The sequence below is a fragment of the Ornithorhynchus anatinus genome, chromosome 17 (genome assembly GCF_004115215.2).
Source record: "Ornithorhynchus anatinus isolate Pmale09 chromosome 17, mOrnAna1.pri.v4, whole genome shotgun sequence".
Lineage (NCBI taxonomy): Eukaryota > Metazoa > Chordata > Mammalia > Monotremata > Ornithorhynchidae > Ornithorhynchus > Ornithorhynchus anatinus.
In genome coordinates, this window is record NC_041744.1 from 15,048,551 (window position 1) to 15,075,927 (window position 27,377).

Consider the following 27,377-nt stretch of genomic DNA (forward strand, 5'->3'; position numbering starts at 1 on the left):
TGGATTGGCAAATACTGGAGGTTCTTGAGGAGCGAGGACACATGGCCTGCATGTTTTTTTGAAAAATGATCTGGGTAGCAAAATTAAGTATGGCCTGGCATGGGGAAAGACAGGAGGCAGAGAGGTCAGGAAGGAGGCTGATACAGTCATCAAGGTGGGACAGGATAGGTGCTTAGACTAATGAGCAGTTTGGATGGAGAGCAAATGAGTTCTCCAAGGGAGTGGGTGTAGATGGAGAAGAGAAGTGGACCTAGAACTGAACCCTGAGGGGCAGTCACAGTTAGAAGGGTGGGAGGCAGAGGAGTGGCCCTCGAAACAGAGTAAGAGCCCAGAGAAATAGAAGGACCAGGAGAGGACGGTGTCAGTGAAGCCAATATTGGATAATGTTTCTAGGAGAAGGGGGTGGTCCACAGTGTGGAAGGCAGCTGAGAGGTTAAGGAGGATTAGGATGGAGTAGAGGCCACTGGATATAGCAAGGAGATCCCTGGTGACCTTTGCGAGATCGGTTTCTGTGGAGTGAAGGGGACAGAAGCCAAACTGGAGGGGCTTCAGGAGAGGGTTGGAGGAGAGGAAGTGGAGGCAGCAGGTGTAGACAACTCACTCAAAGAGTTTGGAGAGGGCCGGTGGGAGGGGTTTTGTTCTGTTGTCTGTCTCCCCACTTCTAGACTACGAGCCCGTTGTTGGGTAGAGATTGTCTCTGTTGCCTAATTGTACTTTCCAAGTGCTTAGAACAGTGCTCTGCACACAGTAAGCGCTCAATAAATACGACTGACAATGAATGGAGGAAGCCGTGGGGTCAAGGGAAGGGTTTTTTTTAGGAAAGGGGAGACATGAGCCTGTTTGAAAGCAGCGGGTGAGGAGCCACCGGAGAATGAACGGTTGAAGATGGCAGTTTGGGAGAGGGCATGTGTTTTGATGAGGAAGGAAGGATTGGGGTTCCTTATTGCATTACTGCATCAGCCTCCTCTCTGATCTCCCAACCTCCTGTCTCGCCCCGTTCCAGTCTATACTTCACTCCACCGATAATCTTTCTACAGAAACGCTCTGGGCATGTCACTCCCCTCCTCCAAAACCTCCAGCGGTTGCCTATCAACCTTCGATGAAACAAAAACTCCTCACTCTTGGCTTCAAAGCTCTCCATCACCTTGCCCCCTCCTACCTCACCTCCCTTCTCCAGCCCAGCCTGCACACTCCGCTCCGCGGCTGCTACCCTCCTCACCGGACCACTTTCTCGCCTGTCCCGCCGTCGACCCCCGGCCCACGTCCTACCACTGACCTGGAATGCCCTCCTTCCTCACGGCCACCACACTAGCTCTCTTCCCCTCTAAAAAGCCCTGCTGAGAGCTCACCTCCTCCAGGAGGCCTTCCCACACTGAGCCCTCCCTTCCCCTCTGCCCTTCCTCCCCATTCCCCCGACTCCCTCCCTCTGCACTCCCCCCTTCCCCTCCCCACAGCACTTGTGTATATTTGCATGTTATTCATTTCTCTATTTATTTTATTTATGCGTCTAAATCTCTGCTTCTATTTCTCTTGATGTTACTGATGCCTACTTGTTTTGCTGTCTGCCTTCCCCTTATAGCCTGTGAGCCCGTGGTTGGGCAGGGCTTGGCTCTACCTGTGGCCCAACTGCATATTCCAAGCCCTCAGTCCAGTGCTCCGCACACAGTCAGCGCATAGTCGGCACGTAGTTAGGAAGCAGCGTGGCTCAGTGGAAAGAGCCCGGGCTTGGGAGTCAGAGGTCATGGGTTCGAATACCGGCTCCCCTACTTGTCAGCTGTGTGACTGTGGGCAAGTCACTTCGCTGGGCCTCAGTGACCTCATCTGTAAAATGGGGATGAATGATAATAATAATAATAATGATAATGTTCATATTTGTTAAGCACTTACTATGTGCAAAGCACTGTTCTAAGCGCTGGGATACAGGGTCATCAGGTGGTCCCACGTGAGGCTCGCAGTTAATCCCCATTGTTGAAGATTGTGAGCCTCACGTGGGACCACCTGATGACCCTGTATCTCCCCCAGCGCTTAGAACAGTGCTCTGCACATGGTAAGCGCTTTAACAAATACCAACATTATTATTTCTAAAGTCAGCGCTCGATAAATACGATGGAATGAATGAGTGACGTCATTCGATCAGTGGGGTGGGATGTGCAGGTGGAGGAGGTGGATTTTTGGAGGGAGGCAGAAAAGGTTCCGCAGAGCTACTGCTGGCAGAGATGGAAGCAGCGTGGCTCGGGGGAAAGAGCCCGGGTTTGGGAGTCAGAGGTCATGGGTTCAAATCCCGGCTCTGCTATCCCAGCTCTGCCACTTGGCAGCTGTGTGACTGTGGGCAAGTCACTTGACTTCTCTGTGCCTCAGTTTCCTCATCTGTAAAATGGGGATGGACTGTGAGCCCCACGTGGGACAACCTGATGACGCTGTATCTCCCCCAGCGCTTAGAACAGTGCTCTGCACCTAGTAAGCGCTTAATAAATACCAACATTATTATTATTACTTGTCAGCTGTGTGACTGTGGGCAAGTCACTTCACTGGGCCTCAGTGACCTCATCTGTAAAATGGGGATTAACTGGGAGCCTCACGTGGGACCACCTGATGACCCTGTATCTCCCCCAGCGCTTAGAACAGTGCTCTGCACATGGTAAGCGCTTTAACAAATACCAACATTATTATGGCAGAGTTGCAGGAGGGCCAAGGGAGTCCGTCCTTCTCCGTCCCCCCCCCCCCGGCCAGGTCCGACTTCCGGCCCCTCGTGCCCGACTTCCGGCGCCCTCGTGCCCGACTTCCGCCCGCCCTCGGGCCCGACTTCCGGCCCGCACCTCCGGGGCGGCGCCCCCTCCGCCCTCGCTGTAGTTGTCGGAGATGAGCTCGTCGAAGAGCAGGTGGATCTCGGTCCGGCCGGCGCTGCTGTCGGCGGGTCGCAAGGCGCCGATCCGGGCCGACAGGCGACGGAACGCGCTCCCCGAGCCCGGGGCGGGCGGATGCCGAGCCCTGCACGCCGGCGCCCCGGCCGCCGCCATCTTCCCTCCCTATGGCAACGAACAACTACTTCCGGGGCAGCGGGGGGGGGGGGCCGGCGCTTTATGGAGACGCGAGTCCGGCCCCTGACCTCTGACCCGGAAGGATTCTGGGTGGGCGCCGTGGAGCCCCTTTTGAACCAATCAATCAATGGTTTTTAATCATGCTGGGAGTTGTTAAGCGCTTCCTATGTGCTAAGCACTCTTCTAATGGCGGGGGTAGATACAGGGTCATCAGGTTGTCCCCCTTGGGGCTCACAGATAACCCCCATTTTCCAGATGAGGTCACTGAGGCCCAGAGAAGTCAAGTGACTCGCCCACAGTCCCCCAGCTGCCAAGTGGCAGAGCCGGGATTCGAACCCATGACCTCTGACCACTGAGCCACGCCGAGCCCCTTTTAAACCAATCAATCGATGGTATTTAATAATGCTGGGAGGCGTTAAGCGCTTCCTATGTGCCAAGCACTGTGCTAAGCGCCGGGGGGATACAAGGTCATCAGGCTGTCCCACGTAGGGCTCATAGTCTTCATCCCCATTTTCCAGATGAGTCAACTGAGGCGCAGAGAATAATAATGTTGGTATTTGTTAAGCGCTCACTAGGTGCGGAGCACTGTTCTAAGCGCTGGGGCAGGATACAAGGTCATCAGGTGGTCCCACATGGGGCTCACCGTCCTCATCCCCATTTTACAGATGAGTCAACTGAGGCACAGAGAAGTGAAGTGACTCGCCCACAGTCACACAGCTGCCAAGTGGCGGAGCCGGGATTCAAACTCATGACCTCTGACGCCCAAACTCGGGCTCTTTCTACTGAACCACGATTTAGTGAGGGCTTACTATGTGCACGGGACTGTACTAAGCGCTTGGGAGAAAAATAATTGTAGTGTTGGTATTTGTTAAGCACTTACTATCCCCATTTTACAGATGAGGTAACAGGCACCGAGAAGTGAAGTGACTTGCCCAGAGTCACACAGCGGACAGGTGGCGGAGCCAGGATTAGAACCCCTGACCTCTGATTTCTAAGCCTGGGCTCATTCCATTGAGCCACGCTGCTTCTCTTAGCCATGCTGCTTCTCTTACACTATGAATGTCGGATACCCTACAACACTAGCAGCGTGGCTCAGTGGAAAGAACCCGGGCTTCGGAGTCAGAACTCATGGGTTCGACTCCCGGCTCGGCCACTTGTCCGCTGTGTGACTATTGGCGAGTCGCTTCGCTTCTCGGTGCCTCAGATGCCTCACCTGTAAAATGGGAATTAACTGTGAGCCTCACGTGGGACAACCTGATGACCCTGTATCTCCCCCAGCGCTTAGAACAGTGCTCTGCACATAGTAAGCGCTTAACAAATACCAACATTATTATTATATATGGTAGGGTATTTGTTAAGCGCTTACTGCGGGCCAGGCACGGCACTAAGCCGGGGATGGATACAAGCAAATGGGGTTGGACACGGTCCCTGCCCCACGTGGGGCTCACAGTCTCGATCCCCCTTTGACAGATGAGGAAACTGAGGCCCAGTGTATGCCGCAGCACACCCCAGCCAACCAGGAGGAGGAAAAGAGCAGTGGGTGAACACCATCTCAGCCCTGGCTAACTTGCCACGGTTCCCACATAGAGCACTTGGGCCGCGCTTTTAGGGGGCAGAGGCGATACTCACCCATGCTCCCTTCCTCCTGCAAAGGCTGTTTCCCCTTGCCCTCGCCCTCCCCACAGCCTCTAGGATCCAACCGAGGCCTGCCCCAGTGCGTCGGCCTCCTGGAGGGTAAGAACAACATGCCAGTCCCCCTTTAAGTCCTTCACGGACTTGAAACGAAACGGACTCGGGCCGATTCGGGGAACTCGTCAGCGCTCGAAAGCGGCCTCTGTTTGGACGGGACGTTCAGTTCTAGAAGGGGTGTCGGTGATGCCGTTTCTTCTGCCGCAGAAGAGCGAGGGCAAAGAATTGCCCTTCCATCCCCCTTAGGGAGTGCTCAGTCTGCCCCGGGAGAGCTGCTGCCACGATGAAAATTAGCAAATCGGCCCCTCTCCCATTGCAAATAAAGTCTCTCGGCCAGAGTTCCTTAGAGCTCCCGCCCGCCACCACCTCTTTTCCACTCGGGTACGTTTCTGATGTCTTACCACAAACCACTTAAGCGCTCAGTGTGTTGGACGGTGTGTCACCTACCCCCAGCCCAGCGCTCAACACAGCGTAAATACCACGGTTTTTATTATTCTTAGATCCTGGACACTTAAGCCACGACAGGCCCGGGATTTCCGGATCTCAGCTGTTCCGTTTCGGTAAAAAGCAGAGGGTAAAGTCACCTCAGGCCACCTCACAACCCCAGTAAGTAGAGAGCACAGTTTCCCCATCGCCGGTCCTAACCACTGCTCCTCAGGGGACTGTGGCTGGAGCTTGTGGGGAGAGAAAGAAGGTCCCTCCCTTGTTTTGGGTTTTGTTTTTTCATGGTATCCGTTAAGCGCTTATTATGTGCCAAGCACTGTGCTAAGCACTGGTGTAGATGCAAGCTTCTCGGGTCAGACACAGTCCCTGTCCGACACGGGGCTTGCAGTCTTTTATCCCCCCTTTTACAGATGCGGGAACCGAAGGCCGGTGAAGCGAGGTGGCTTGCCCAAGGTCACACAGTGTGTAAGCGGATTAGAACCCAGCTCCTTCTGACTCCCAGGCCCACGCTCTATCCACTAGGCCACACCGCTCCTCTTGGTACAAACTGCTCACCTCAGGTGATTCTGTCTCCGTGACGTAGCTTGGCAGCACTGTAGCAGAAGGGGCCGGGGATGGGGGAAGAGGAGAGCACAGGGTGCCACAGCTCCGGAAACGCCTCGGCCCTGCCCTGTTTTATTGCCCGGTGCCGCCGGCGGGGAGAGGGCCGCCTCCCCGTCTCCCGCTCGGAGCCGACATGGCCCGGCCCGCTCGGCGGAACCGAGCCCTCGTCATCGTCAACGACCGGTTCAGCTCCCGGGATGAGGAAGAGCCGCTCCAGCGCCGGCTTGGGGCTTCCTGGGAAGGGAAGAAGCTGGCCCGGGCCCTCTCCGACCTCGGCTACGTCGTCGGGCTGCACCTCAACTGCTCGGCTCCCCGCATCCTCCAGCTCTTCCGAGAAGGTATCCGGGGCGGGACGGAGAGGCGGGCCGCCGGGGTTCGGAGGTCGGCCGAGCGGCTGGCAAGGGAGAGCTTAGACGGGGAAGGCCTCTTGGAAGAGACGGAATTTTAGGAGGGATTGAAGATGGGGAGAGAAGGTGTGAAGGGGGAGAGGGTTCCAGGCCAGAGGGAGGAGGCGGGCAAGGGACGACGGCGAGAAAGAAGAGAGCAGGTACAGTGAGGAGGGTGGTGGGTAGCGAAGCAGCGTGGCTTAGTGGAAAGAGCCCGGGCTTGGGAGTCAGAGGACGTGGGTTCTAATCCCGGCTCTGCCGTTGGTCTGCTGTGTGACCTTGGGCAAGTCGCTTAACTTCTCCGCGCCTCCTCATCTGAAAAATGGGGATATGAGCCCCATGTGGGAAAGGGACTGTGTCCAACCCGAGTATCATGTATCTACCCCAGCGCTGAGAACAGTGCCTGGCACGTAGGAAGGGCTTAACAAATACCGTAATCATTAATATCTACCCCAGCGCTTAGAATGGTGCTGAGCGTGTAGTAAGTGCTTAGCAACTATCGCAATTATTATTAGGTCGGAGGGTCTCTTGGCTACCGGTCCCAGGCCTTGGGTTCGGAAAGCAGCCCCTGCTGGCCCGAGGGGATCAGGGGTGGGTGGGGAGCGGGAGGGCCACAGGGCCTTCGATGGCCGACAGACGGCCCCAGGTCCGGCGGGGGTTACTCACCCCTGGCCGGAAGACTCCTGGTCATTGCCCGCAGAGAGCCAGGCGGAGCACGGAGACTGTTTTGTGAGCATCCTGTCCAGCCACGGGCAGGAGGGACTGGTCTTCGGGAACCAAGGCCAACCCGTTCACCTGGCCCAGCTGCTTCACACGTTGGACCCGCAGAACTCCTCCGCCCTGGCCGGAAAACCCAAAATCTTCTTCATCCAGGTGAGAGTCGGGAAGCGACAGGTCGGCCAGTCAGTCGTGTGTACTGAGCGCTTTCTGGGGGCAGAGCACTGTACGAGCCGAGGGCAATAGAGTCGGTAGACACGTTCCCTGCCCGCAGTGAGCTTGCCGTTACACGCCAAGCACTGGGTTAGATTCAAGATAGGGCAGATCCAGGCTGAGAGGGAAGGAGTGAGGGAGAGCAAGTAGAAGACTGTAAGCTCGTTGTGGGCAAGGGAACGTCTCCGTTTATTGTGACGTTGTACTCTCCCAGTCGCTCAGTACAGTGCTTTGCACGCAGTAAGCGCTCAATGCATGCGATTGAATGAATAAATGGAGTAGTGATACTAGTATGAAGTGAGCACCTGCTGTGTGCAGAATACTGTACTAAGCACCGGGAAGTTAGTTGCACTCCACTCATTCATTCAGTCATGTTTATTGGGCGCTTACCGTGTGCAGAGCATTGTACTAAGTGCTTGAGAGAGTACAATACAAAAATAAACCGACAGAATTCCCTGCCCACAACGGGCTTACGGTAGAAAGGGAATTGGCTTCTGTCCTTTGCGGGGGGTCAATCGTAAATCCGGGGGGCCTGGGTTAAGGGAGAAGAGGAGGAGGAGGAAAGGAAAGGGAAGAGAGAGAGAGAGAGAGAGCCTTGCTCTGAGATTTTTTCCCACGCATAGTGTTGAGGGCAGGTCGGGGAAAGGCAACGATCCCTCCGGCTCGTGGCGATCCCCGTCGATCATCCTTTCCCTGGCTCGGCCTCAGGCGTGCCGGGGGGAGGAGAGAGACCCCGGCGTGTGGGTGGAGGCCGACTCTGCCTCCCAGGACGGAGACGGCACCTTCTCCCCGCTGCCAGCGCTGCCCGAAAACTCCGTCGTGTCGTTCGCGTGTTGCCCCGGTGAGTGTCCCGCGTGGGGCGAGGGGGCGGCGGGAGGTTGGGGAGCCTGGCTCCTCCCGGCCCAGATGGCTCCGGCCCAGCAGACGGTGGAGAGACCGAGCTCCTCGGGGGAGGACGCCAGGGTCCTATCCCGGTGGGTTCAGGCCGGGCTGGGCATCGGAGGGGCGCCGGGAGGGGCCGGGTGGGCCGGGATCGTCCCGGAGTCAGCCTTGCCGCCCGCTCCAGGTTACGGAGCCTTCCGGAGGGGCGGCAGCTCCTGGCTGCTGGAGACTCTGCTCCGGCTGCTGCAGGGGGAGGAACGCCACTGGGAGCTGATGCCCTTCCTGACCCTCCTCAACGGGACGGTGGCGCGGGACTTCGAGGCCGGCGGGGCGTTCTCCGGACAGAAGGCCATGCCGTGCTTCGTCTCCACCCTGCGCCAAGAGGTCTTCCCTTTCTCCGGCGGTCCTTCCGGCCCTCTCCCGCCCGAGCCCTGACCCCTGGAGCCCAGCGGGGTCGAGGCCGGTTCATTCATTCACTCGGTCGTATTTATCGAGCGCTTACTGGGCGCCGAGCACCGGACTAAGCGATTGGGAGAGTACAGTACACCGATAAACGGACACGTTCCCTGCCCACAATGAGCTTACAGTCTGGGGAGACAGACAGTAATAGAAATAAATAAAACTTAAAATATGGACAAAAACGCTGTGGGGCTGGGAAAGGGGATGAATAAAGGGAGCAAGCTAGGCTGACGCAGAAGGGAATGGGAGAAGAGGAAAAGGGGCGCTCGATAGAGTCAGCCAGGCTGGCCCAAGCCCCACAGGGAAGCCCAGCGCTGATGGGAGCAGTGTGGCTTAGTGGCAAGAGCCCGGGCTTGGGAGTCAGAGGTCGCAGGTTCTAATCCCGGCTCCGCCGCTTGTCAGCTGTGTGACTTTGGGCAAGTCACTTCACTTCTCTGTGCCTCAGTTACCTCATCTGTAAAATGGGGATTAAGACTGTGAGCCCCACGTGGGACAATCTGGTAACACTGTATCTACCCCACTGCTTAGAACAATGCTTGGACCATAGTAAGCGCTTAACAAATACCGTCATTATTACTACGGCCGGGGGTCTCCAGGGGTACAGCCTCTCTCACCAGGGGACCCGGTGCTGAGAGAAGCAGGGAGCCAGGCTGCAGTTCGCTCCTGAAGCAGAGATTCTCATTCATTCATTCAATCATAGTTTTTGAGTGCTTAGTGTGTGCGGGACCCTGTACTAAGTGCTTGGGAAAGTACAATACAACAATAAACAGTGACATTCCCTGCCCATAACCAGCTCACAGTCTAGAGTGGGGAGACAGACATCAGTACAAATAAATAAAATGACAAACATGTACATACATGCTTTGCTGGTATCCACCCCAGCGCTTAGTGCGGTGCCTGGCACACAGTAAGCACTTAAAAATACCATTATTATTATTATTATTTGGGGCTGGGATGGGGGGGAAGAGCAAAGGGATAAATTAAATGACAGATATGTACATAAGTGTTTCGGGGCTGGGAGGGGGGAAGAGCAAAGGGGACAAGTCAGGGCGACGCAGAAGGAGTGGGAAATGAGAAAAAGGGGAGTTTAGTCTGGGAAGGCCTCTCGGAGGAGATGTGCTTTCAATAAGGCTTTGAAGTGGTGAAGAGGAATTGTCTGGCGGACTTGAGAAAGGAGGGCGTTCCAGGCCAGAGGCAGGATGTGGGCCACACGGCCAAGACTGGCTCCTCCTGCACGCGTGGCTGACTTGATGTGCACCAACCCAATAAACTCCAACGCGGGGACTCGGAACGCTTCCTCCTGGTGACGGAACAGGCTGGATGCGGAGGGCTAGTGAGGCGGAGGGAGGACCGAGCAGAGTCCTCCTCGCAAGGAGGGAGGGGCCGATAGGGTTTATGGCAGGAACCACGGGACGGGCAGGAGGTCAGGGAAGCACCTGGGTTCACTGGGAACGCCCTGCTTCCAACAGGAAGGGGCTGGGGGAGGCTTGGCTTTGAGATGGTAACGGACAGAGTCCGGGCCAGGGAGTCAGAAGGTCATGGGTTCTAATCTTGACTCCGCCACGTCTGCTCTGTGACCTTAGGCGAGTCACTTCAGTGTGAGCGGGGATTGAGACTGTCAGGCCCGCGTGGGACAGGGCTTAGTCCACCCCAGCGCTTAGTACAGGACCTGGCACTTAATAAGCACTTGACAAAGACCATAATGACTAATTATTATTAGTGAGCGCTTACTGGGTGCAGAGCATTGAACTAAGCACTTGGGAGAGCACAAGTCAACAATATAACAGAAACATTCCCTGCCCACAGTAAGCTTTCAGTCTAGAGGCCCCTTTGCTCTCAGGCCCATTGCTGGGGGCTCTGGAGAGAGGCTGAGGGGTGGGCGGGTGTGTACTCTGACCCCTGCACCCCGTCTGGCCCTGGACTGAATTAGGGTGCACCTGATATCAGCCGGAGAAAGGCCGATTTCTCCTTCTGGGTCAGAGTTGAGAAGGGGCTTGCGTCAGTCAGTAGTATTTATCGAGTGCTTACTCATTCATACATTCATTCAATTGTATTTATTAAATGCTTACCGTGTGCAGAGCACCGTACTAATCGCTTGGGAATACTCACTACAACAATAAACAGTGACATTCCTTATCCACAATGAGCTCACAGTCCAGAGGAGGGGAGACAGACATCAACATAAATAAATAAAATGACAAATGTATACATAAGTGGTGTGGGGGTGGGTTGGGAGAGAAGAGCAAAGGGAGCAAGTCAGGGTGACGGAGAAGGGAGTTGGAGATGAGGAAGAGTGGGGCTTAGTCTGGTAAGGTGTCTTGGAGGAGATGTGCCTTCAGTGAGGCTTTGAAGCGAGGGGAGAGTAACTGTGGGTCCGATTTGAAGAGGGAGGGCGTTCCAGGCCAGAGGCGGGACGTGGGCCAGGGTCGGTGGTGATACAGGTGAGTTGGAGGTCCAGTGAGAAGATTAGCGGCACCAGAGGAGCCAAGTATGAGGGCTGGGTTGTAGAAGGAGAGAAGCAAGGTGAGGCAGGAGGGGACGAAGTGGTGGAACGTTTTAAAGCCAATGGTGAGGAGTTTTTATTTGACGCGGAGGTGGACAGGCAACCACTGGAGACTACTGTGTGCAGAGTACTGTACTACGCCCTTGGGAGAGTAAAATACAATAAGCAGACATTTTCTTCACCCACAATCCTCAGATACACAGCCACGCCCTGGGGCATCTCAGGTAACCCCGGAAGACACGATCGGAGAGGGAGACCGCAGGGCCTCACCCCACTCACCCGTCGGGAGGGCTCTTGCAAGCCCGCCTTTCCTCTTCTCCCACTCCCTTCTGTGTCACCCTGACTTGCTCCCTTTATTCATCTCCCCCTCCCAGCCCCACAGCGCTTATGTACATATCTGTCATTTATTCTTTTTTATTCGTGCCTGTCTCCACGTCTAGACGGTATGCTCCTTGCGGGCAGGGAACGTGTCTGTTATATTGTTATATCATCCTCTCCCAAGCGCTCAGTACAGTGCTCTGCACCCAGTAGGCGCTCAATAAATCCGATCGGCTGACAGCAGGGCCGCTGAGAGTCACGAAGACTTAATCTCCAATCGGTCATCACTTGCTTCCGTGTGGAAAGTCCCCAGGACCTCCCTGTCAGAGCACTCCTCCGGGCCTGGTCATCTCTGTTGTCGAGTCACCTTGGACAATGGCCCTCAGCTGGGAGGGCCCCAGGGCTGACAACGGTTACCTCACGCTTACCGTGATCAGAGCTGCGGAAGGCTCAAGGTTTGAGGTGACTGACCTGAAGGAAGGCAGGAAGCCAGCCTCCGGCGGAGCAGAGAGCCTGTTTCCCAGTCTCGGTTCCAGGGGCCGAACGCGGCAGCCTCGGCGTGGAACGGCCCAAAAGCCTCTGCAGGGGGTGAGAGCCTGGAGATACAGGAAAGGGCAACAGCCAGGCCGGGCAGACGGGGCAGAAAATGCCAGCCCACAACAAGTGGTTTGGCCCTCACTTTTCTTCATTCAATCGTATTGATGGAGCACTCACAGCGTGCGAAGCACGGTACTGAACGCTTGGGAGAATACGGTAACGACAGACACATCCCTGCCCAGGGCGATCTCGGTCTAGAAGCTCACGCAGAGAAGCAGCGTGGCCTTGTGGAAAGAGCGTGGGCCCGGGAGTCAGAAGACCCGAGTTCTAATCCCAGCTCTGTCACTTCCTGCTGTATGACTTTGGGCACTTCACTTCTCCGTGACTCACGTCCCTCCTCTGCCAAATGGGGATTAAGACAGTGAGCCCCAACCTGATTAGCTTGTATCTACCTCAGCACTTAGTACAGTGCCTGGCATATAGTAAATGCTAAACAGATAACATAAAAAAGGAACGGTTTATAGTGTATTTATTGTGTTTACTGTGTGGAGGGCGCGATACTGAGTGCTTAGAAGAGTACAAGAGATGATGACTGTGGTATTTTTTAAGCGCTTACTGTGGTCAGGCCAGCAAATCGGGTTGGACACGGTCCCTGTCCCATGTGGGGTTCGTAGTCGCAATCCCCTTTTTACAGAGGCCCAGAGAAGTGACGTGACTTGCCCAAGGTCACACAGCAGACAAGCGGTGGAGCCGGAATTCGAACCCATGACCTTCTGACTCCCAGGCCTGTGCTCTAGCCACTACACCATGCCGCATCTATAAGCGTTAGCAGACACAATCCCTTCAGGAGCACACAACGGTCTAGTGGATAGAACATGGGCCTGGAAGCCAGTAGGTCTTGCCACTTGTCTGCCGTGTGACCCTGGGCAAATCACTTCACTTCTCAGTCACAGTTACTTCACCGGTAAAACGGGGATTAAGCGCGTGAGCCCCATGTGGGCCAGGGACTGTGTCTAACCGGATTTGCTTGTATCCAACCCAGTGCTTAGAACAGTGCTCGGCACATAGTTAGGGCTTAACAAATACCATAATTATTATCGTACAATCGATTATGCCCCCGAGTGGGGGCAGTCACTGAAATAGCGTACAGCTAAAAGGAAGATGAGAAAAGGGGGTTGGAGGTAAAATGCTTGAGGTAGTGATTAGGCAACAGGGTATACAAGCTACGTACATAAGTGAGAGGTACTTATGGGCAGGGACTGTGCCTACCGACCCTGCTCTCCCAAGCGCTTAGTACAGTGCTCCGCACAACACAGTAAGCATTCGATAAATACCGCTGATTGATTGGGAAGAAATAAAGACAAATACAGTAGAAGGACAAGATAATCAGATGATTTATTTACTTCATCTCACAAGGTAGATTCGTAGGGGGACTGAGTGCGCCGCTCATTCTGAGCAAGCTGGGTTCGAAGCCAACGGAAACAAAAATCACAGCTTGTGGGCTCAATCCGGAGGTCTGGATGAGCCTCACGAATGGGACGTCTTGGTCAACCCCCATCCTACGCGTGGAAAAAGCTGGACCGAAAAGAGATCGATCTCAACTACGTCCAAACAGAAGCAACGTTTTATACAGCAGGTCCCATTCCCCTGGCAACCGCCTGCCCAGCTTGGCCTTCCTACCTTCCCGGGAGAGGCCCGACGATGAGATTCAGAAACGGACCCGGGGAACGCCGGAAGGATCGGAAACCCAGGCGGCTTCTCCCTCTACTTCTCGCGGGTCACAGCTCTGCCCGAAGTACAGCGTGGGATCTCTGGCAAACGCCCCCGCTGAAAGCCGTGAGGCAAGGCTGGTGCCCTCGCTCGGGGCCGCCTCGGCCCTACGCTTCTCTGCCAGTCCGGGGCGAGCACTTCGATGATCCGACTGGCACCGAGCGCCAACCAGCAGCCCCGTCTGCTTGCCCGCTGAGCTATAGAGAGAGCCTGTCCCCATAACATCTGCCGCTTGCTAGGGTGGGATGCCTCCTCCTCAGAAAAGCAAGTTCCGATTCAGCCGAGCGCCTCTGACACGTAGCCAGGGGCAGGTTTGGGATTTTTTAAATGGGTTAACTTTACTGAAATGAGGGGAAAAAGTGGTGATTAAGGAGTATGACCTCTGTCAAAGGGAGTTAGCGGAGAACCCTACGTCCAATATTTCCTTTCCTAAAAACTCCGAAAGGAAAAGTTATCAGACAAGAAAGTGAAGCTGTGCCTGATTTTCCTGGCTTTTCTCCAGGGGGCAGGGACACTATCGGAGTGTCCCACGAATCACTCTCACCTACTCCGAGAGGAGACCACGAAATCGGGATGCTTGTCTCAAAGGTGTCGGGCCCCCCCCATTCGGGCCTGGAGAATCGCTCACTCTCCTCCTCCAGGGTCCAGGAGTTTCCGCTTCCTAAGGACTTAATGGGCTGTCTGTGAACTTAAAGGATCTTCCCCAAAAGTGACCTGAAAGTCCTCTACACTAATAAAGGGTACACTCTACCTGCCACTCGGCCTTCGGGGCTCGGGTAAAAAGTCTCTTGACCAAACCTGCCTTTCTTTCTGCTTCCGCCATCCGAGCTGCCAGGTGTAGCCCCCAAATGGAGCTCTGCACCCCGTATCATCGGTAGGAACTTAGAGACCGTTCAGGTTTCGATGCCCCTTCCCTGCAGAGGCAGAGAGTTCATTCAACGGAACCTGACCAGCCGGGCAAGGTCTCTGCATCTCCCCGAGGCTAACTTTTCAGTGTGGGTCTTTCTTAAAGAAAATGCCCGGCTGATAATATTCCCTTCAGAGTCCTACCTCCCAGACAACCAGCGGAAGTCATATCCCTCGGGGCTCGGTCAAGTGGAGCCTCCGTTCAAGACAGCGCCTCACTTCCCTTCAGACCTCACCTTCCACCTTCAAGGAGTTTTAACACCCGTCTAGGGCTTAGGGCGGGGAGGGAGGCTTTTGCTGTTACTGATTTCACGGGGGCCATTTGAGAACACGGGGAGCTGGCTGTGCAAGTCTCCTTTGGTAGAGGGGGCAAAGACGCTGTACTGGAAGAGCGTCTTTTGGGAAAAATGGGAGCCTGAGGTCTACAGCTGGAAAAGATTCACCACCTCCGGGGTGGGGAAGATTGAGCGATTATCCCATCGATCTGCTGCCAACCCAACCAGACGGCTTAAGCTTCAAAGAGGACTTTTTAGCCTGATTCATCCAGGAGGTCAACAAAGTGACTGCCTCTTTGCCCTTTAACTGTGCAGACCCGATTCGACTACGCCTCCGACTTCATTTAAAAAAAAATAATTTCTCTCTCTGATTCAAATAAGCTCTACCCTTCACACCCTCCTATCAGCCCTGAGCCAAAGTATTTCTCGTTCAGTGCAATCAACTTTTAAAACACACACACCAAAGAATCACAGAAATGGCTTCCAAATGACTTCAAGAAATCCAATCACCAGTAAGCAAGTGAAGGAATCCCGGCAGAAGGGAAGGACCGCGGACGCTCCCACTTGGCCCTCCTCGGATTTCCGCCACGACGGTCTCCTGAGTCTCCTGTGGGTGACGGTCCTCGACTGCCCGAGAATGAGAGTCCTCCGCCGGCAAAGCGCCCCAATCTGCGGGGGCCCTCAGCCCGAGGAAAGGGCCCGGGTGACACCGCCCCGCTGCCGGAGGGTCACCTCGTTGCCCTCCGCTCTGGGGAGGGGGCCGGAGCCAGGTGGGCATCCTCCTCTGGGCCCAGCGGGAGCGGCCAAAGCTGCCACTGTCTCCCTCCGCTCACTTTGAGGGGAAGGGAGGACCTGGGGAAAAGGGACCTAGAAACGGGGAGGGGGAAAACACAGGAGGTCTCGAGGTGCGAGAGTGAAAGCGTTTCCCCGGCTGGCCTCCGGCTTCTGGAGGTGCCCCCGGGGCAGGAGGGCTGGAGGGGGTGGTGCTGTGGTGGGGGGGGGGACGACGACAACAGGTGCTGCTCAGATTACAGTGCTTTGCTGCTTCAGACTGCCACATCACTTCGAGGTCAGGAACGACACATATCCAGTCCAGCGAGAAAGAAGTCAGATCTGAAACCGGAAGAGCAGCCCGCCGTCAGCCCACTCTTTGCCCAGGGGTTCTAGTAACCTGCTTTCGAAAAAACGCTCCCCTTCCGAGCAACCTCAACCCGGAAATGCACGGAACTGTAGGCACGAGAAACGGCTAAAATCGGCCCCCGAATTCCCATGGAATTTATTAAGCACTTACTATGTGCCAGGCACTGTATTAAGCGCCGGGGTGGATACATACAAGCAAATGGGGCCCTGTCCCACGTGGGGCTCCAAGGCTCACTCCCCATTTTACAGATGAGGGAACTGGGGCCCAGGGAAGTGAACTGCACGAGGTTCCAGAGCAGACGAGTGGCCGAGCCGGGATGAGAACCCAAGACTTTCCGATTCCCAGACTCATGCTCTATCCCCTATGCCATGCCGCTTCTCGGACATTTCAGCACTTGGGAAAAATCCCCCTTTAAAAGGTGGATCGGGCTTTGGAGGCCTGCCGATGAAGGCAGTGCCAGACAAGGTGACGGAGAAATGCCTCGGACACACCTGCGAGATGCTGGTTTGGCACGTTAGCAAAGATTACCTTCCCCTCAACTCTGGCACAAACTAGCCATACTTGTGGGAAGCGGCACGGAGTAGTGGATAGAGCCCAGACCTGGGAGTTCGCGGTCATGGGTTCTAATCCTGGCTCCGCCTCTTATCTGCCGTGTGACCTTCGGCAAGTCGCTTCACTTCTCTGGGCCTCAGTTACCTCACTGTAGAATGGGGACTGAGACTATGAGCCCCGTGTGAGACAGGGACCGTGTCCAACCTCATTTGCTTGAATCGCCCCAGAGCTTAGTACAGTGCCTGGTACGCAGTAAGCACTCAACAAGTACCAGAATTATTATGAGCCCACGCACTCAGGGCTAGCGCGACCGCAGGAGGGAAACAAGATTCTCACCGACAGCTTACAGCCCCAGGGCCGGGGAGGGCTTCTAGGCCAGGAGGAAGGATTGATGTTGGCTCCTCCGTCCCTTCAAAACAAGGCTGACTTTGACGAAGAGAAAGCTGGATCAGGCCGCTTGGCGCCTAGCGGTTTGGAGCCTCTGCTCCCGAGGGACAGAATGGGGGCCCTCCTTCCGGAAGCAGGACGTGGATTTTTGGCCGTTCCCAGGAAGCCGCCATCGGCCCCAATCCGAGCCGTCTGTCCTGAGGCAGCGGCCCACTCCTACCTTCTTTTTGGCGGGAATGGAATAAGCTGGGGCGTAACGGAGGGGGGAACTCATGCTCGCTCCCTCCCTCCACACCGGGCTCCGCGGCGAACCGACGGGGGCACCAGTTTCCCCCGGAGCCCGGCTGTTCCTTACCTTCTGGTCCAGGCGCTGGTAATCGCTGGCTTTGGGCCGCCGGGTGACTTTGGCTCGCTTCCCTTCCAAGGCGAAGGCAATAATCTGGAGGGAGAAGGAGAAAGAGCTGTTGCTTCACACTGGAACTCCATGGGAACTTGTTGTTTTGGTAGACTGAAAGCTCGTTTTGGGCAGGGAATGTCTGTTTATCCTTACATTGTAAAAACAACGATAGTTATTTGTTAAGCGCTTATTATGTGCCAGACACTGTACTAAGCGCTGGAGTGGTTACAAGCAAATCGAGTTGGACACGGTCCTCTGTCCCACGTGGGGCTGGCAGTCTCAATCCCCAGGTGACAGATGAGGTAACTGAGGCACAGTGAAGCGACTTGCCCAAGGTTAAATACACAAATAGCGGAGCTGGGATTAGAACCCATGACCTTCTGACTCCGGGGCCATGCTCTATCCACTATGCCAAGCTGTTTCTCTACTTGTACTCTCCCAAGCGCTTAGTACAGTAGTCTGCACAGAATAAGCACTCAATAAATGTGACTGAATGATTGAATGGTGGCGTTGTCTCCACAGGCCCTTCACCTAAGGGCTCAACCCTGAGGGGAGTCCAGGGGGAGAAAGGTCTATTTGTAGGCAAGATACTCTCTAAACCGTCATTCAATCGGGAGGCGGGGGGGGGGGGGGGGGGGGGGGGGGGGGGGGGGGTTGGGAGGGGGATCCCAGCCTTAAATCCTCGAAGCAGAAGCCTCTTCCTTCCAGCTGCAATTAAGTTCCTGTCCTATGAATCCAAGCCTTATCGTGGCAGGAGAGGAAGCTTAGAGCTCTGCCATATCGCAAGAGTCTCGTTAAGCTGCCGCTCGCCAGCTTGGCGGTTTTGTCTGTCCTTTTTTATTTCCTGAAAAGGCAGAAGGGGCTAGGTTTTCAACTGATTCATTGTACTGTTGAGCTTTCGTATACGTACACTTTACATCAACCGAAGCAATGACCACGGGAATTTGTCTAAGAAACTTTTGCTCAGACAGAGAAGTCTAATTTCTTTCCCTCTGCCTCTCCCTCCTTTTCTGTGGGAAAGGCCGGGCCTCACCCCTTTCTTTTCCTGGCGCAGTTTCTGGGGTCAAGCCAGAAGAGCCCAATTCCAGGGGTCCACGGTATGGGATATTCACCCCAACCCCAGAGCACTTAGGTAAATACTAGTATACTCTACAATTCCCCTTTTATGCAATCTATTTTAATGTCTGTCTACCCCTGGGGACTGTAAGCTCTTTGTGGGCAAAGGACCGCGTCCTACCAACTCTATTATCTGCTGTTCTCCCAGGCGTTTAGAAGAAAAGTGTTCTGCACACAGTAAGCGCTCAGGAAATACGACTGGATCGATTTAGGCCTACCCGTACTGGAAAGGTCTAAGCCGAAGCCGCAGACGCAGTCGGTTCACCTGTGCTGGACGGCAACGCCATGGGAAAGAGTCAAAGGCTGATCAGCTACAATGGCAGACTCAAGATTTTACCGCGCGGAAGAAGGTGGTGGTAAACCACTTCCGTAGCTTTACTGAGAAAACCGTTTACCGGGATAAACAGAGCGTCTATCCACTGAAGCACGGCCTCATTCTTTCCGGCTCCGATTCCCAAGGGGTCTTGTTCTGTTTTTAATGGCATCTGTTACACGCTTGCTGTGTGCCAGGCACGGAATTAAGCGCTGGGGTAGATATGAGCAAATCGGGTTGGACGCAGTCCTTGTCCCACATGGGGCCCACCGTCTTAATCCTCCTTCGACAGATGAGGAAACTGAGGCACAGAGCAGCTGAGTGACTCGTTCCAGGTAACGCAGCAGACGAGTGGCGCAGCTGGGATTAAAACCCAGGTCCTCTGACTCCAGGCCTGGGCTCTATCTACTAGGGCACACGGCTTCTCTAAATTCTCTCCAACTGGGGGGGGGGGGGGGGGGGGGGGGGGGGGGGGCAATCCAGGGAGGGGACACAGACAATCCAGGCTAGAAATGACCTCTGGATCAGAGATGCTCGGCGGGTTAGGAAAGGAAAGGGCTCTGAGCCACCTTGGCTCCGGAGGGCAAGACTTTCTTTCATTCGTTCATTCACTCGATCACATTTACTCAGCGCTTACTGTGTGCAGAGCGCTGTAATAACACTGGGGAGAGTACAATTTCAAGGCAGACGCTACGCTGACATTCTGGGGAGATCCTCTAGCCTCCTCAGCTTTCGCCTCCATCCATCCCTTCAACGATGGTATTTAATGATGGTATTTATTAAGCGCTTACTAGGTGCCAGGCACTCTACTAAGCGTTTGGGTGGATATAAGGAAACCGGGTTGGACAGAGTCCCTGTCCCATGTGGGGCTCACAGTCCTAATCCCCATTTTACAGATGAGGCCCAGAGTAGTTAAGTGACTTGCCCAGGGTCACACGGCAGGCAAGTGGGGCAGCCGGGATTAGAACCGACGTCCTTCTCATGCCCAGGACTGTCCTCTACCCACTAGGCCATGCTCTTCCCTCCTTGAATGTGGAGCTCTTTTCTACCAACTGTCCTGTTCGGGTTGACAGTAAACACTCAGGAAATACCACCAGTAGAGTGATTTCCCTGGGGGCTCCGAAGCCCCCGAATCCCGAAGCGCTATATGGCTTGGCCGACAGGGTTCGGGGTTCACTTGCAAAATTTTCTGGCCTTAGGGCTCGAGGGTGTGGTTGGATTCAGAGGCCCGCCCGCACTCGATTCTCAGTGGTTCCCTGTGATGGCAGTCCGGTCCGGAGGAGCTGTTAGATAGGGCACGAGTTAGCAACATCTGGAATTTATTGATTTATAATAGTGTCCGGCTACCCCTCTAGATGGTAAGCTCCTTGTGGGCGCGGAACGTGTCCGTTATACTGTACTCTCCCAAAAGCAGTTTTGCGCTCACAAGCCAACGAACCTCGTCTCTCCCGATCGACTTACCCAATTCGACCGTTTAAGCTCGGGCTCGGCCACACGCCCATCTTTCCATTCCCTTCTTCCTCCGATCTGGTTGGTCGGATTCATACTGCGCCTCTCTCCCTGGCTAGATCGGTAGCTCCCTGCAGGCAGGGAACATATCTTCCATCTCCACTGTACTCTCCCAGGTGCTCAGTAGAGCGCTCTGCACACAGTAGACACTCGGTAAATACTACCGATCACCCGATTCGTCGGAGGCGGCAGACTACGACCGGCTCCAAGCCCACGGATATTTACAAGCGGTTCCGACGGACGGCACGGTGGAGAGAGCACGGGCCTGGGAGACGGAAGGTCGTGGGTTCTGATCCCGGCTCCGCTGTTGTGTGACCTTGGGCAGGTCACTTCTCTGCGTCTCGGTTACCTCAAATGTAAAATGGGGATTGAGACTGTGAGCCTCACTTGGGACAGGGACCCTGTCCGGCCCAATTTGCTCGTTTCCACCCCAGCGCTTAGTACAGCACCTGGCACGTAGTAACCGCTTAACAAAGACCGTCACCGTTATTATTATTATAAGACTCTCTTTTTCGGCTCACCTTTCGCTTGTTGTGGTACGCGATGTACAGAGCGGCAACGAGAATGGCTGCAGTCACCAGGTAAGCGAAGAAGTGGCTGCTCTCGGAACCGGTCTTCGTCGGCCTGGTCTCCAGCAGGTCCTCCGGCTCCTCGTTTCGCCGACCCGGATTCTCCTCGGACTCGGGGCCGGAGAAGCCGGGACCGGGGCGAGCCTCGGAGGCACCGGGGTCAGACTTGGAGGTCCCGTCTCCTTCGGCGTCATCATCCGGGTCTGTGATGGAGGACTCCGGTTTCTCAGCGGGGTGGGCGGCCGGGTCGGGAGAGCCCGGTTTCTCGGCGGAGGTGGCGGCGTCAGAGAACCCCAACTTCTCAGCAGGGGTGGCTCTGGTGGAGAACCCTAGTTTGTCAGCAGAGGCAGATGTGATGGACACCGGCTTCTCAGGGAGGAGGGCGACTGAGTCGGAGGATGTCAGCTTTTCGGAGGGGTGGGTGGCTGTGTCAGGGGACTCCGGATTCTCAGGAGGGTGGGCGGCTGTGTCGGAGGACTCCGGATTCTCAGGAGGGTGGGCGGCTGTTTCGGAGGACCCCAGCTTCTCAGGGGAGTGGGCGGCTATGTCGGAGGACCCCGGATTCTCAGGAGGGTGGGCGGCTGTGTCGGAGGACCCCGGATTCTCAGGAGGGTGGGCGGCTGTGTCGGAGGACCCCGGATTCTCAGGAGGGTGGGCGGCCGTGTCGGAGGACCCCGGATTCTCAGGAGGGTGGGCGGCCGTGTCGGAGGACCCCGGATTCTCAGGGGAGGGGGCGGCCGTGTCGGAGGGCCCCGGATTCTCAGGGGAGCGGGCGGCCGTGTCGGAGGACGTCAGCTTCTCAGGGTGGCGGGCGGCCGTGTCGGAGGACGTCAGCTTCTCGGGGTGGCGGGCGGCCGTGTCGGAGGATCCCAGATTCTCAGGGGGGTGGGCGGCCGCGTCGGAGGACCCCAGCCTCTCAGGGGGGTGGGCGGCCGCGTCGGAGGACGTCACCTTCTCGGGGTGGTGGGCGGCTGTGTCGGAGGACTCCGGATCCTTAGGGGGGCGGGCGACCGCGTCGGAGGACGTCAGCTTCTCGGCGGGGTGGGCGGCTGTGTCGGAGGGCTGCGGATTCTTAGGGGTGTGGGCGACCGTAACGGGGGACCCCCGGTTCTCAGGGAGGTGGGCGGCTGTGTCGGAGGACTCCAGCTTGTCAGGGGAATTGCTCTTCTCAGAGGAGCCCACATTCTCGAAGCTGGACAATCCTGGTTCCCCGGGACTCAGTTTCAAATTGACGGCTTCGACCTCGGCATCGTTCCCTAAAAAAAAGATGAGTCTGAGCGGAGCTTCGTCTTAAAGGCGGAAGGACCTGGGAGCACAGGAGGCGAGAGGTGGCCGTGGTCCTTCCCCACCCCGGGACACTGGCGGTGACCACCAACCCGGTCACCCGGCCAGGGTCGCCCCAAGTCGATTACCCTGCGTCTACCTGAGCACTTAGCTCAGTGCTTAGCCCCCAGGAACTGCTTAACCGATACCACAGTTACGGTTCCAGAGGTGCCGGCGGTGCGGCTGAGGTTTTCCTCTTGAGAAGCAACACGGCCTGGTGGACAGAGTCTGGCCTTGGGAGTCAGAAGGACCTGGGTTCTAATCCCGGCTCTGCCACTTGTCCGCTGTGTGACCTCAGGAAAGATACTGGAAACGGCCCGGCGTAGCGGACAGAGCCTGTGAGTCAGAAGATCAAGGGTTCTGATTCCGGCTCCGCCACTTGTCTGCGGTTTGACCTTGGGCGAGTGACTTCACTTCTCTGTGACTCAGTTACCTCATCGGTAAAATGGGGATCGAGACTGTAAGCCTCAAGTGGGGCAGGGAGTGTGTCCAATTTGATCTGCCTGAATCCACCCCGGCACATAGTACAGTGCCCGGCACATAGTAAGCGCTCAACAGATACCATTATGATTATTATTCTCTCTGCCTCGGTTCTCTCATCAACCAGAAGTGTATTATTCATTCATTCATTCAATGGTATTTATTGAGCGCTTACTATGTGCAGAGCACCGTACTAAGCGCTTGGAATGGACAAATGGGTAACAGATAGCGACAGTCCCTGCCCTCTGACGGGCTTGCGGTCTGATCGGGGGAGGCAGACAAGAACAATGGCAAAAAATAGAATCGAGGGGAAGAACATCTCATTAAAACAACAGCAGATAAATAGAATCAAGGTGATTTACATCTCATTAACAAAATTAAGCCTGTGAGCCCCATGTGGGACAGGGACTGTATCCAAACTGATTAGTTTCTATCTCCCCCAGCTCATAAGTAAGCGCTTAACAATAACCATAATAATAACCATAATAATAATAATATCATTATCCTCTCTGTCTCCGTTCCCTCATCTGTTAAATGTGGATTAATCCTGTGAGCCCCATGTGAGACAGGGACTGTGTCCAAAATGATTAGCTTGTATCTCCCCCAGCGCTTAGTACAGTGCCTGGCACACAGGAAGCACTTAGGTACCATAATAAGTATTATTACTATTTTCTCTGCCTCCGGTCACTCATCTGTCAAATCTGGATCGAGGCTGCGAGCCCCAAGTGGGGAGGAGGGACTGTGCCCTAACTGTTCCTCCTCCCTCCCTCTGCTCTACCCCCTTCCCCGCCCCACAGCACTTGTATATATTTCTATGTTATTTATTACTCCATTTTATTAAAGAGGTGTCTATATCGATGATTCTAGTTATCTATTTTGACGGTACTGACGCCTGACGACTTGAGCTTTGCTGTCTCCGCCTTTTAGACCGTGAGCCCTTGGTGGGGCAGGGATTGTTCTCTTTCTGTTGCCCAACTGTAATAATAATGATAACGTCGGTATTTGTTAAGCGCTTACGACGTGCAGAGCACTGCGCTAAGCGCTGGGGCAGTTAGGGGGTCATCAGGAGGTCCCACGTGAGGCTGGCAGTTAATCCCCATTTTCCAGACGAGGGACCTGAAGCCCAGAGAAGTGAAGATTAGACTGTGAGCCCGTCAACGGGCAGGGACTGTCTCTATCTGTTGTCGATTTGGACATTCCAAGCGCTTAGTACAGTGCTCTGCACGTAGTAAGCGCTCAATAAATACTATTGAATGAAGTGACTTGCCCACAGTCCCACAGCTGCCAAGGGGCAGAGCCGGGATAATAATAAGGATGGCATTCGCTGCGCGCTTACTATGTGCAGAGCACTGTTCTAAGCGCTGGGGAGGATACAAGGTGAGGAGGTGGTCCCACGTGGGGCTCACAGCCGTCATCCCCATTTTACAGATGGGGCCCAGAGAAGTGAAGTGACTTGCCCGAAGTCACCCAGCTGACCATGACCCATCTCCCCCCGGTTAGACCGTAAGCCCGTCAAAGGGCAGGGACTGACTCTATCTGTTACCGATTTGTACATTCCAAGCGCTTAGTACAGTGCTCTGTACATACTAAGCGCTCACTAAATACTATTGAATGAATGAACTGGACCTACCAGGTGCTCAGTGCAGTGCTCTGCACACGAGTGCTCAATAAATACTATTGAATGAATGACTGAACTGGACCCGCCTGGTGCTCAGTACAGTGCTCTGCACACAGTGAGCGCTCAATAACTACTATTGAATGAATGAACTGGACCTACCACGTGCTCAGTGCAGTGCTCTGCACACGAGTGCTCAATAAATACTATTGAATGAATGAACTGGACCCGCCTGGTGCTCAGTACAGTGCTCTGCACTCTGTGAGCGCTCACTAAATACTATTGAATGAATGAACTGGCCCTGCCAGGCGCTCAGTACAGTGCTCTGCACACAGTGAGTGCTCAATAACTACTATTGAATGAACTGGATCCGCCCGGCGCTCAGTACAGTGCTCTGCACACAGTGAGTGCTCAATAACTACTATTGAATGAATGAACTGGATCCGCCCGGCGCTCAGTACAGTGCTCTGCACACAGTGAGTGCTCAATAACTACTATTGAATGAATGAACTGGATCCGCCCGGCGCTCAGTACAGTGCTCTGCACACAGTGAGTGCTCAATAACTACTATTGAATGAATGAACTGGATCCGCCCGGCGCTCAGTACAGTGCTCTGCACACAGTGAGCGCTCAATAGAGACCAGAAGAGTCACTGAAAAAGCCCCCACCAGAAGGGAAGAGAAGCGGCGTGGCTCAACGGCAATAGCCCGGGCTTGGAAGTCAGAGGTCACGGGTTCGAATCCCGGCTCTGCCACTTGTCAGCTGTGGGACTGTACATTCATTCAATAGTATCTACTGAGCGTTTACTAGGCGCAGAGCACTGCACTGAGCGACTTGGGATGGACATTCATTCAATAGTATCTATTGAGCGTTTACTAGGGGCAGAGCACTGTACTGAGCGCTTGGGATGGACATTCATTCAACAGTATCTAGTGAGCGCTTACTGGGGCAGAGCACCGTACTGAGCGACTTGGGATGGACATTCATTCAACGGTATCTATTGAGCGTTTACTAGGGGCAGAGCACTGTACTGAGCGACTTGGGATGGACGTTCATTCAATAGAATCTATTGAGCGCTTACTAGGGGCAGAGCACCGTACTGAGCGCTTGGGCTGGACATTCATTCAATAGTATCTACTGAGAGCTTACTACACACAGAGCACTGTACTGAGCGCTGGGGATGGCCATTCATTCGATAGTATTTATCGAGCACTTCCTAGTCACTTCACTTAATAATGTCGGTATCTGTCAAGCGCCTACTAGGCGCAGGGCACTGTTCTAAGCGCCGGGGGGGGGGGGTGGGGGGGCTCCAGGGTCATCGGGCGGCCCCACGGGAGGCTCACAGTCTTCATCCCCATTTTCCGGATGAGGTCACCGAGGCCCAGAAGTAAAGTGACCGGCCCCCGCTCCGCACGCAGTCAGCGCTTCACAGCTACCCCCGTTGTTAAGTGGCAGAGGCGGGATTCGAACCCGTGACCGCTGACTCCCCAGCCCGGGCCCTGGCCCCCCGAGCCCCGCTGCTTGGGAGGCGCTTCTCTGGGCCTCAGTTCCCTCATCTGTCAAACGGGGGTGAAGACGGGGAGCCCCACGGGGGGTCAGCCTGACGAGCCCGGCTCTCCCCCAGCGCTCACAACAGCGCTGTGCACAGAGTCGGCGCTTCACCAACGGGAGGGGGGGGGGGGGGGGGCGGGGAAGGCGTGGAGGCGGGGCCTGGGAGGGGGGGGAGCAGCTTACCGGAGGCCGGCGGCCGGAGCAGGGGGGTCCCCAGGGCGAGCAGGGGGGCGAGCAAGGGGGCGAGCAAGAGGGCGAGCAGGGGGGCGAGCAGGGGCGCGAGCAACGGCGCCGCCCGCAAGGAGCGCGGCTGCATCCTCTGCACGCTCGGCGGGCTGCTGCTCTTGCTCCCTGCTCCCGCTCGGCTCCCTGATCTCGCGAGAACTGCCGGACCCCTCCTCCCCCCGCCCCCAGCGGCGCGCGACGCTCTTCCGCCCGCCCGCCCGCGCGCGGGCCACGCCCCCACCCTCACCACGCCCCCTCTCTGACCACGCCCCCCTCGGCGGCCAGCGCCCCCTAGCGCCGGGAGGCCGAGCGGCGCCGCTCCCCTTCGGCTCCGCCCCCCCCATCACCCGGGGCCCCCCCCCCCCATCATTCATTCAATAGTATCTAGTGAGCGCTTACTAGGCGCAGAGCATTGTACTAAGCGACTTGGGATGGACATTCCTTCAATAGTATCTAGTGAGCGCTTACTACGTGCAGAGCACTGCACTAAGCGACTTGATATGGACATTCATTCAATAGTATCTAGTGAGCGCTTACTACGTGCAGAGCACTGTACTAAGCGACTTGGGATGGACATTCATTCAATAGTATCTAGTGAGCGCTTACTAGGCGCAGAGCATTGTACTAAGCGACTTGGGATGGACATTCCTTCAATAGTATCTAGTGAGCGCTTACTACGTGCAGAGCACTGTACTAAGCGACTTGGGATGGACATTCATTCAATAGTATCTAGTGAGCGCTTACTAGGCGCAGAGCACTGCACTAAGCGACTTGGGATGGACATTCCTTCAATAGTATCTAGTGAGCGCTTACTACGTGCAGAGCACTGCACTAAGCGACTTGGGATGGACATTCCTTCAATAGTATCTAGTGAGCGCTTACTACGTGCAGAGCACTGCACTAAGCGACTTGGGATGGACATTCCTTCAACAGCATCTATTGAGCGCTTACTAGGCGCAGAGCACTGTAGTGAGCGCTTGGGATGGACATTCATTCAATAGTATTTATTGAGCGCTTACTAGGCGCAGAGCACTGTACTAAGCGCCTGGAATGGACAATTCGGCAACAGATAGAGACAGTCCCTGCCCAGTGACGGGCTCACAGTCTAAACGGGGGAGACAGACAGCAAAGCAAAGCAAAACAGAACAGAACAAGAACAAGACAACATCATCAAGAGAAATAGAACCAAGGGGATTCAATAGTATTTATTGAGCGCTTACTACGTGCAGAGCACTGTACTAAGCGCTTGGGATGTACAAATCGGTAACAGATAGAGACAGTCCCTGCCGTTTGACGGGCTTACGGTCTAATCGGGGGAGACGGACAGACGAGAACGATAGCGATAAATAGAATCGAGGGGATGAACATCTCATTAAAAAAATAGCAAATAAATAGAATCAAGAGAAGCGGCGGGGCTCAGTGGCAAGAGCCCGGGCTTGGGAGTCAGAGGTCATGGGTT

General features: G+C 55.3%; 3 protein-coding genes across 3 annotated transcripts in view; 1 reads left to right on the forward strand and 2 right to left on the reverse strand.

Annotated features, from left to right (window-relative positions):
* The window catches only part of HEATR6 (HEAT repeat containing 6), a 30,001-nt gene extending 26,981 nt beyond the window's left edge, over window positions 1-3,020 (reverse strand). Inside the window, exon 1 of the mRNA XM_029082620.2 lies at window positions 2,817-3,020. Within this exon, the coding sequence (XP_028938453.1) occupies window positions 2,817-3,017 (201 nt within the window). The 5' untranslated portion in view covers window positions 3,018-3,020. The remainder of the gene's footprint in view (window positions 1-2,816) is intronic.
* A 2,887-nt stretch (window positions 3,021-5,907) lies between these two features.
* LOC114817891 (caspase-7-like) lies at window positions 5,908-8,407 on the forward strand. Its single transcript, XM_039914539.1, has 4 exons — window positions 5,908-6,112; window positions 6,861-7,033; window positions 7,799-7,931; window positions 8,157-8,407. The coding sequence occupies exons 1-4, from the start codon at window positions 5,908-5,910 to the stop codon at window positions 8,405-8,407; spliced, it is 762 nt and encodes a 253-aa protein (XP_039770473.1).
* Window positions 8,408-13,165: 4,758 nt separating this feature from the next.
* Window positions 13,166-26,059, reverse strand: TGOLN2 (trans-golgi network protein 2). The gene is made up of 4 exons (XM_029082123.1): window positions 25,877-26,059; window positions 20,677-21,980; window positions 17,176-17,259; window positions 13,166-15,853 (listed from the first exon to the last, which is right to left on the reverse strand). Exons 1-4 carry the CDS (start codon window positions 26,007-26,009, stop codon window positions 15,848-15,850), a joined length of 1,527 nt encoding a protein of 508 aa, XP_028937956.1. The 5' UTR covers window positions 26,010-26,059; the 3' UTR covers window positions 13,166-15,847.
* Window positions 26,060-27,377: the final 1,318 nt, after the last annotated feature.

What these genes read in the sequence shown, in the direction of transcription:
- LOC114817891 (XM_039914539.1), top strand. Translation starts at nt 5,908, where the DNA reads ATGGCCCGGCCCGCTCGGCGGAACCGAGCCCTCGTCATCGTCAACGAC. An exon ending in CCAAAATCTTCTTCATCCAG is followed by an intron (nt 7,034 to 7,798) that starts GTGAGAGTCGGG and finishes GCTCGGCCTCAG; the next exon opens with GCGTGCCGGGGGGAGGAGAG. An exon ending in GTCGTTCGCGTGTTGCCCCG is followed by an intron (nt 7,932 to 8,156) that starts GTGAGTGTCCCG and finishes CGCCCGCTCCAG; the next exon opens with GTTACGGAGCCTTCCGGAGG.
- TGOLN2 (XM_029082123.1), bottom strand. Translation starts at nt 26,009, where the DNA reads ATGCAGCCGCGCTCCTTGCGGGCGGCGCCGTTGCTCGCGCCCCTGCTC. An exon ending in GCTCCGGCCGCCGGCCTCCG is followed by an intron (nt 21,981 to 25,876) that starts GTAAGCTGCTCC and finishes TCTTTTTTTTAG; the next exon opens with GGAACGATGCCGAGGTCGAA. An exon ending in CGTACCACAACAAGCGAAAG is followed by an intron (nt 17,260 to 20,676) that starts GTGAGCCGAAAA and finishes TTCTCCCTCCAG; the next exon opens with ATTATTGCCTTCGCCTTGGA.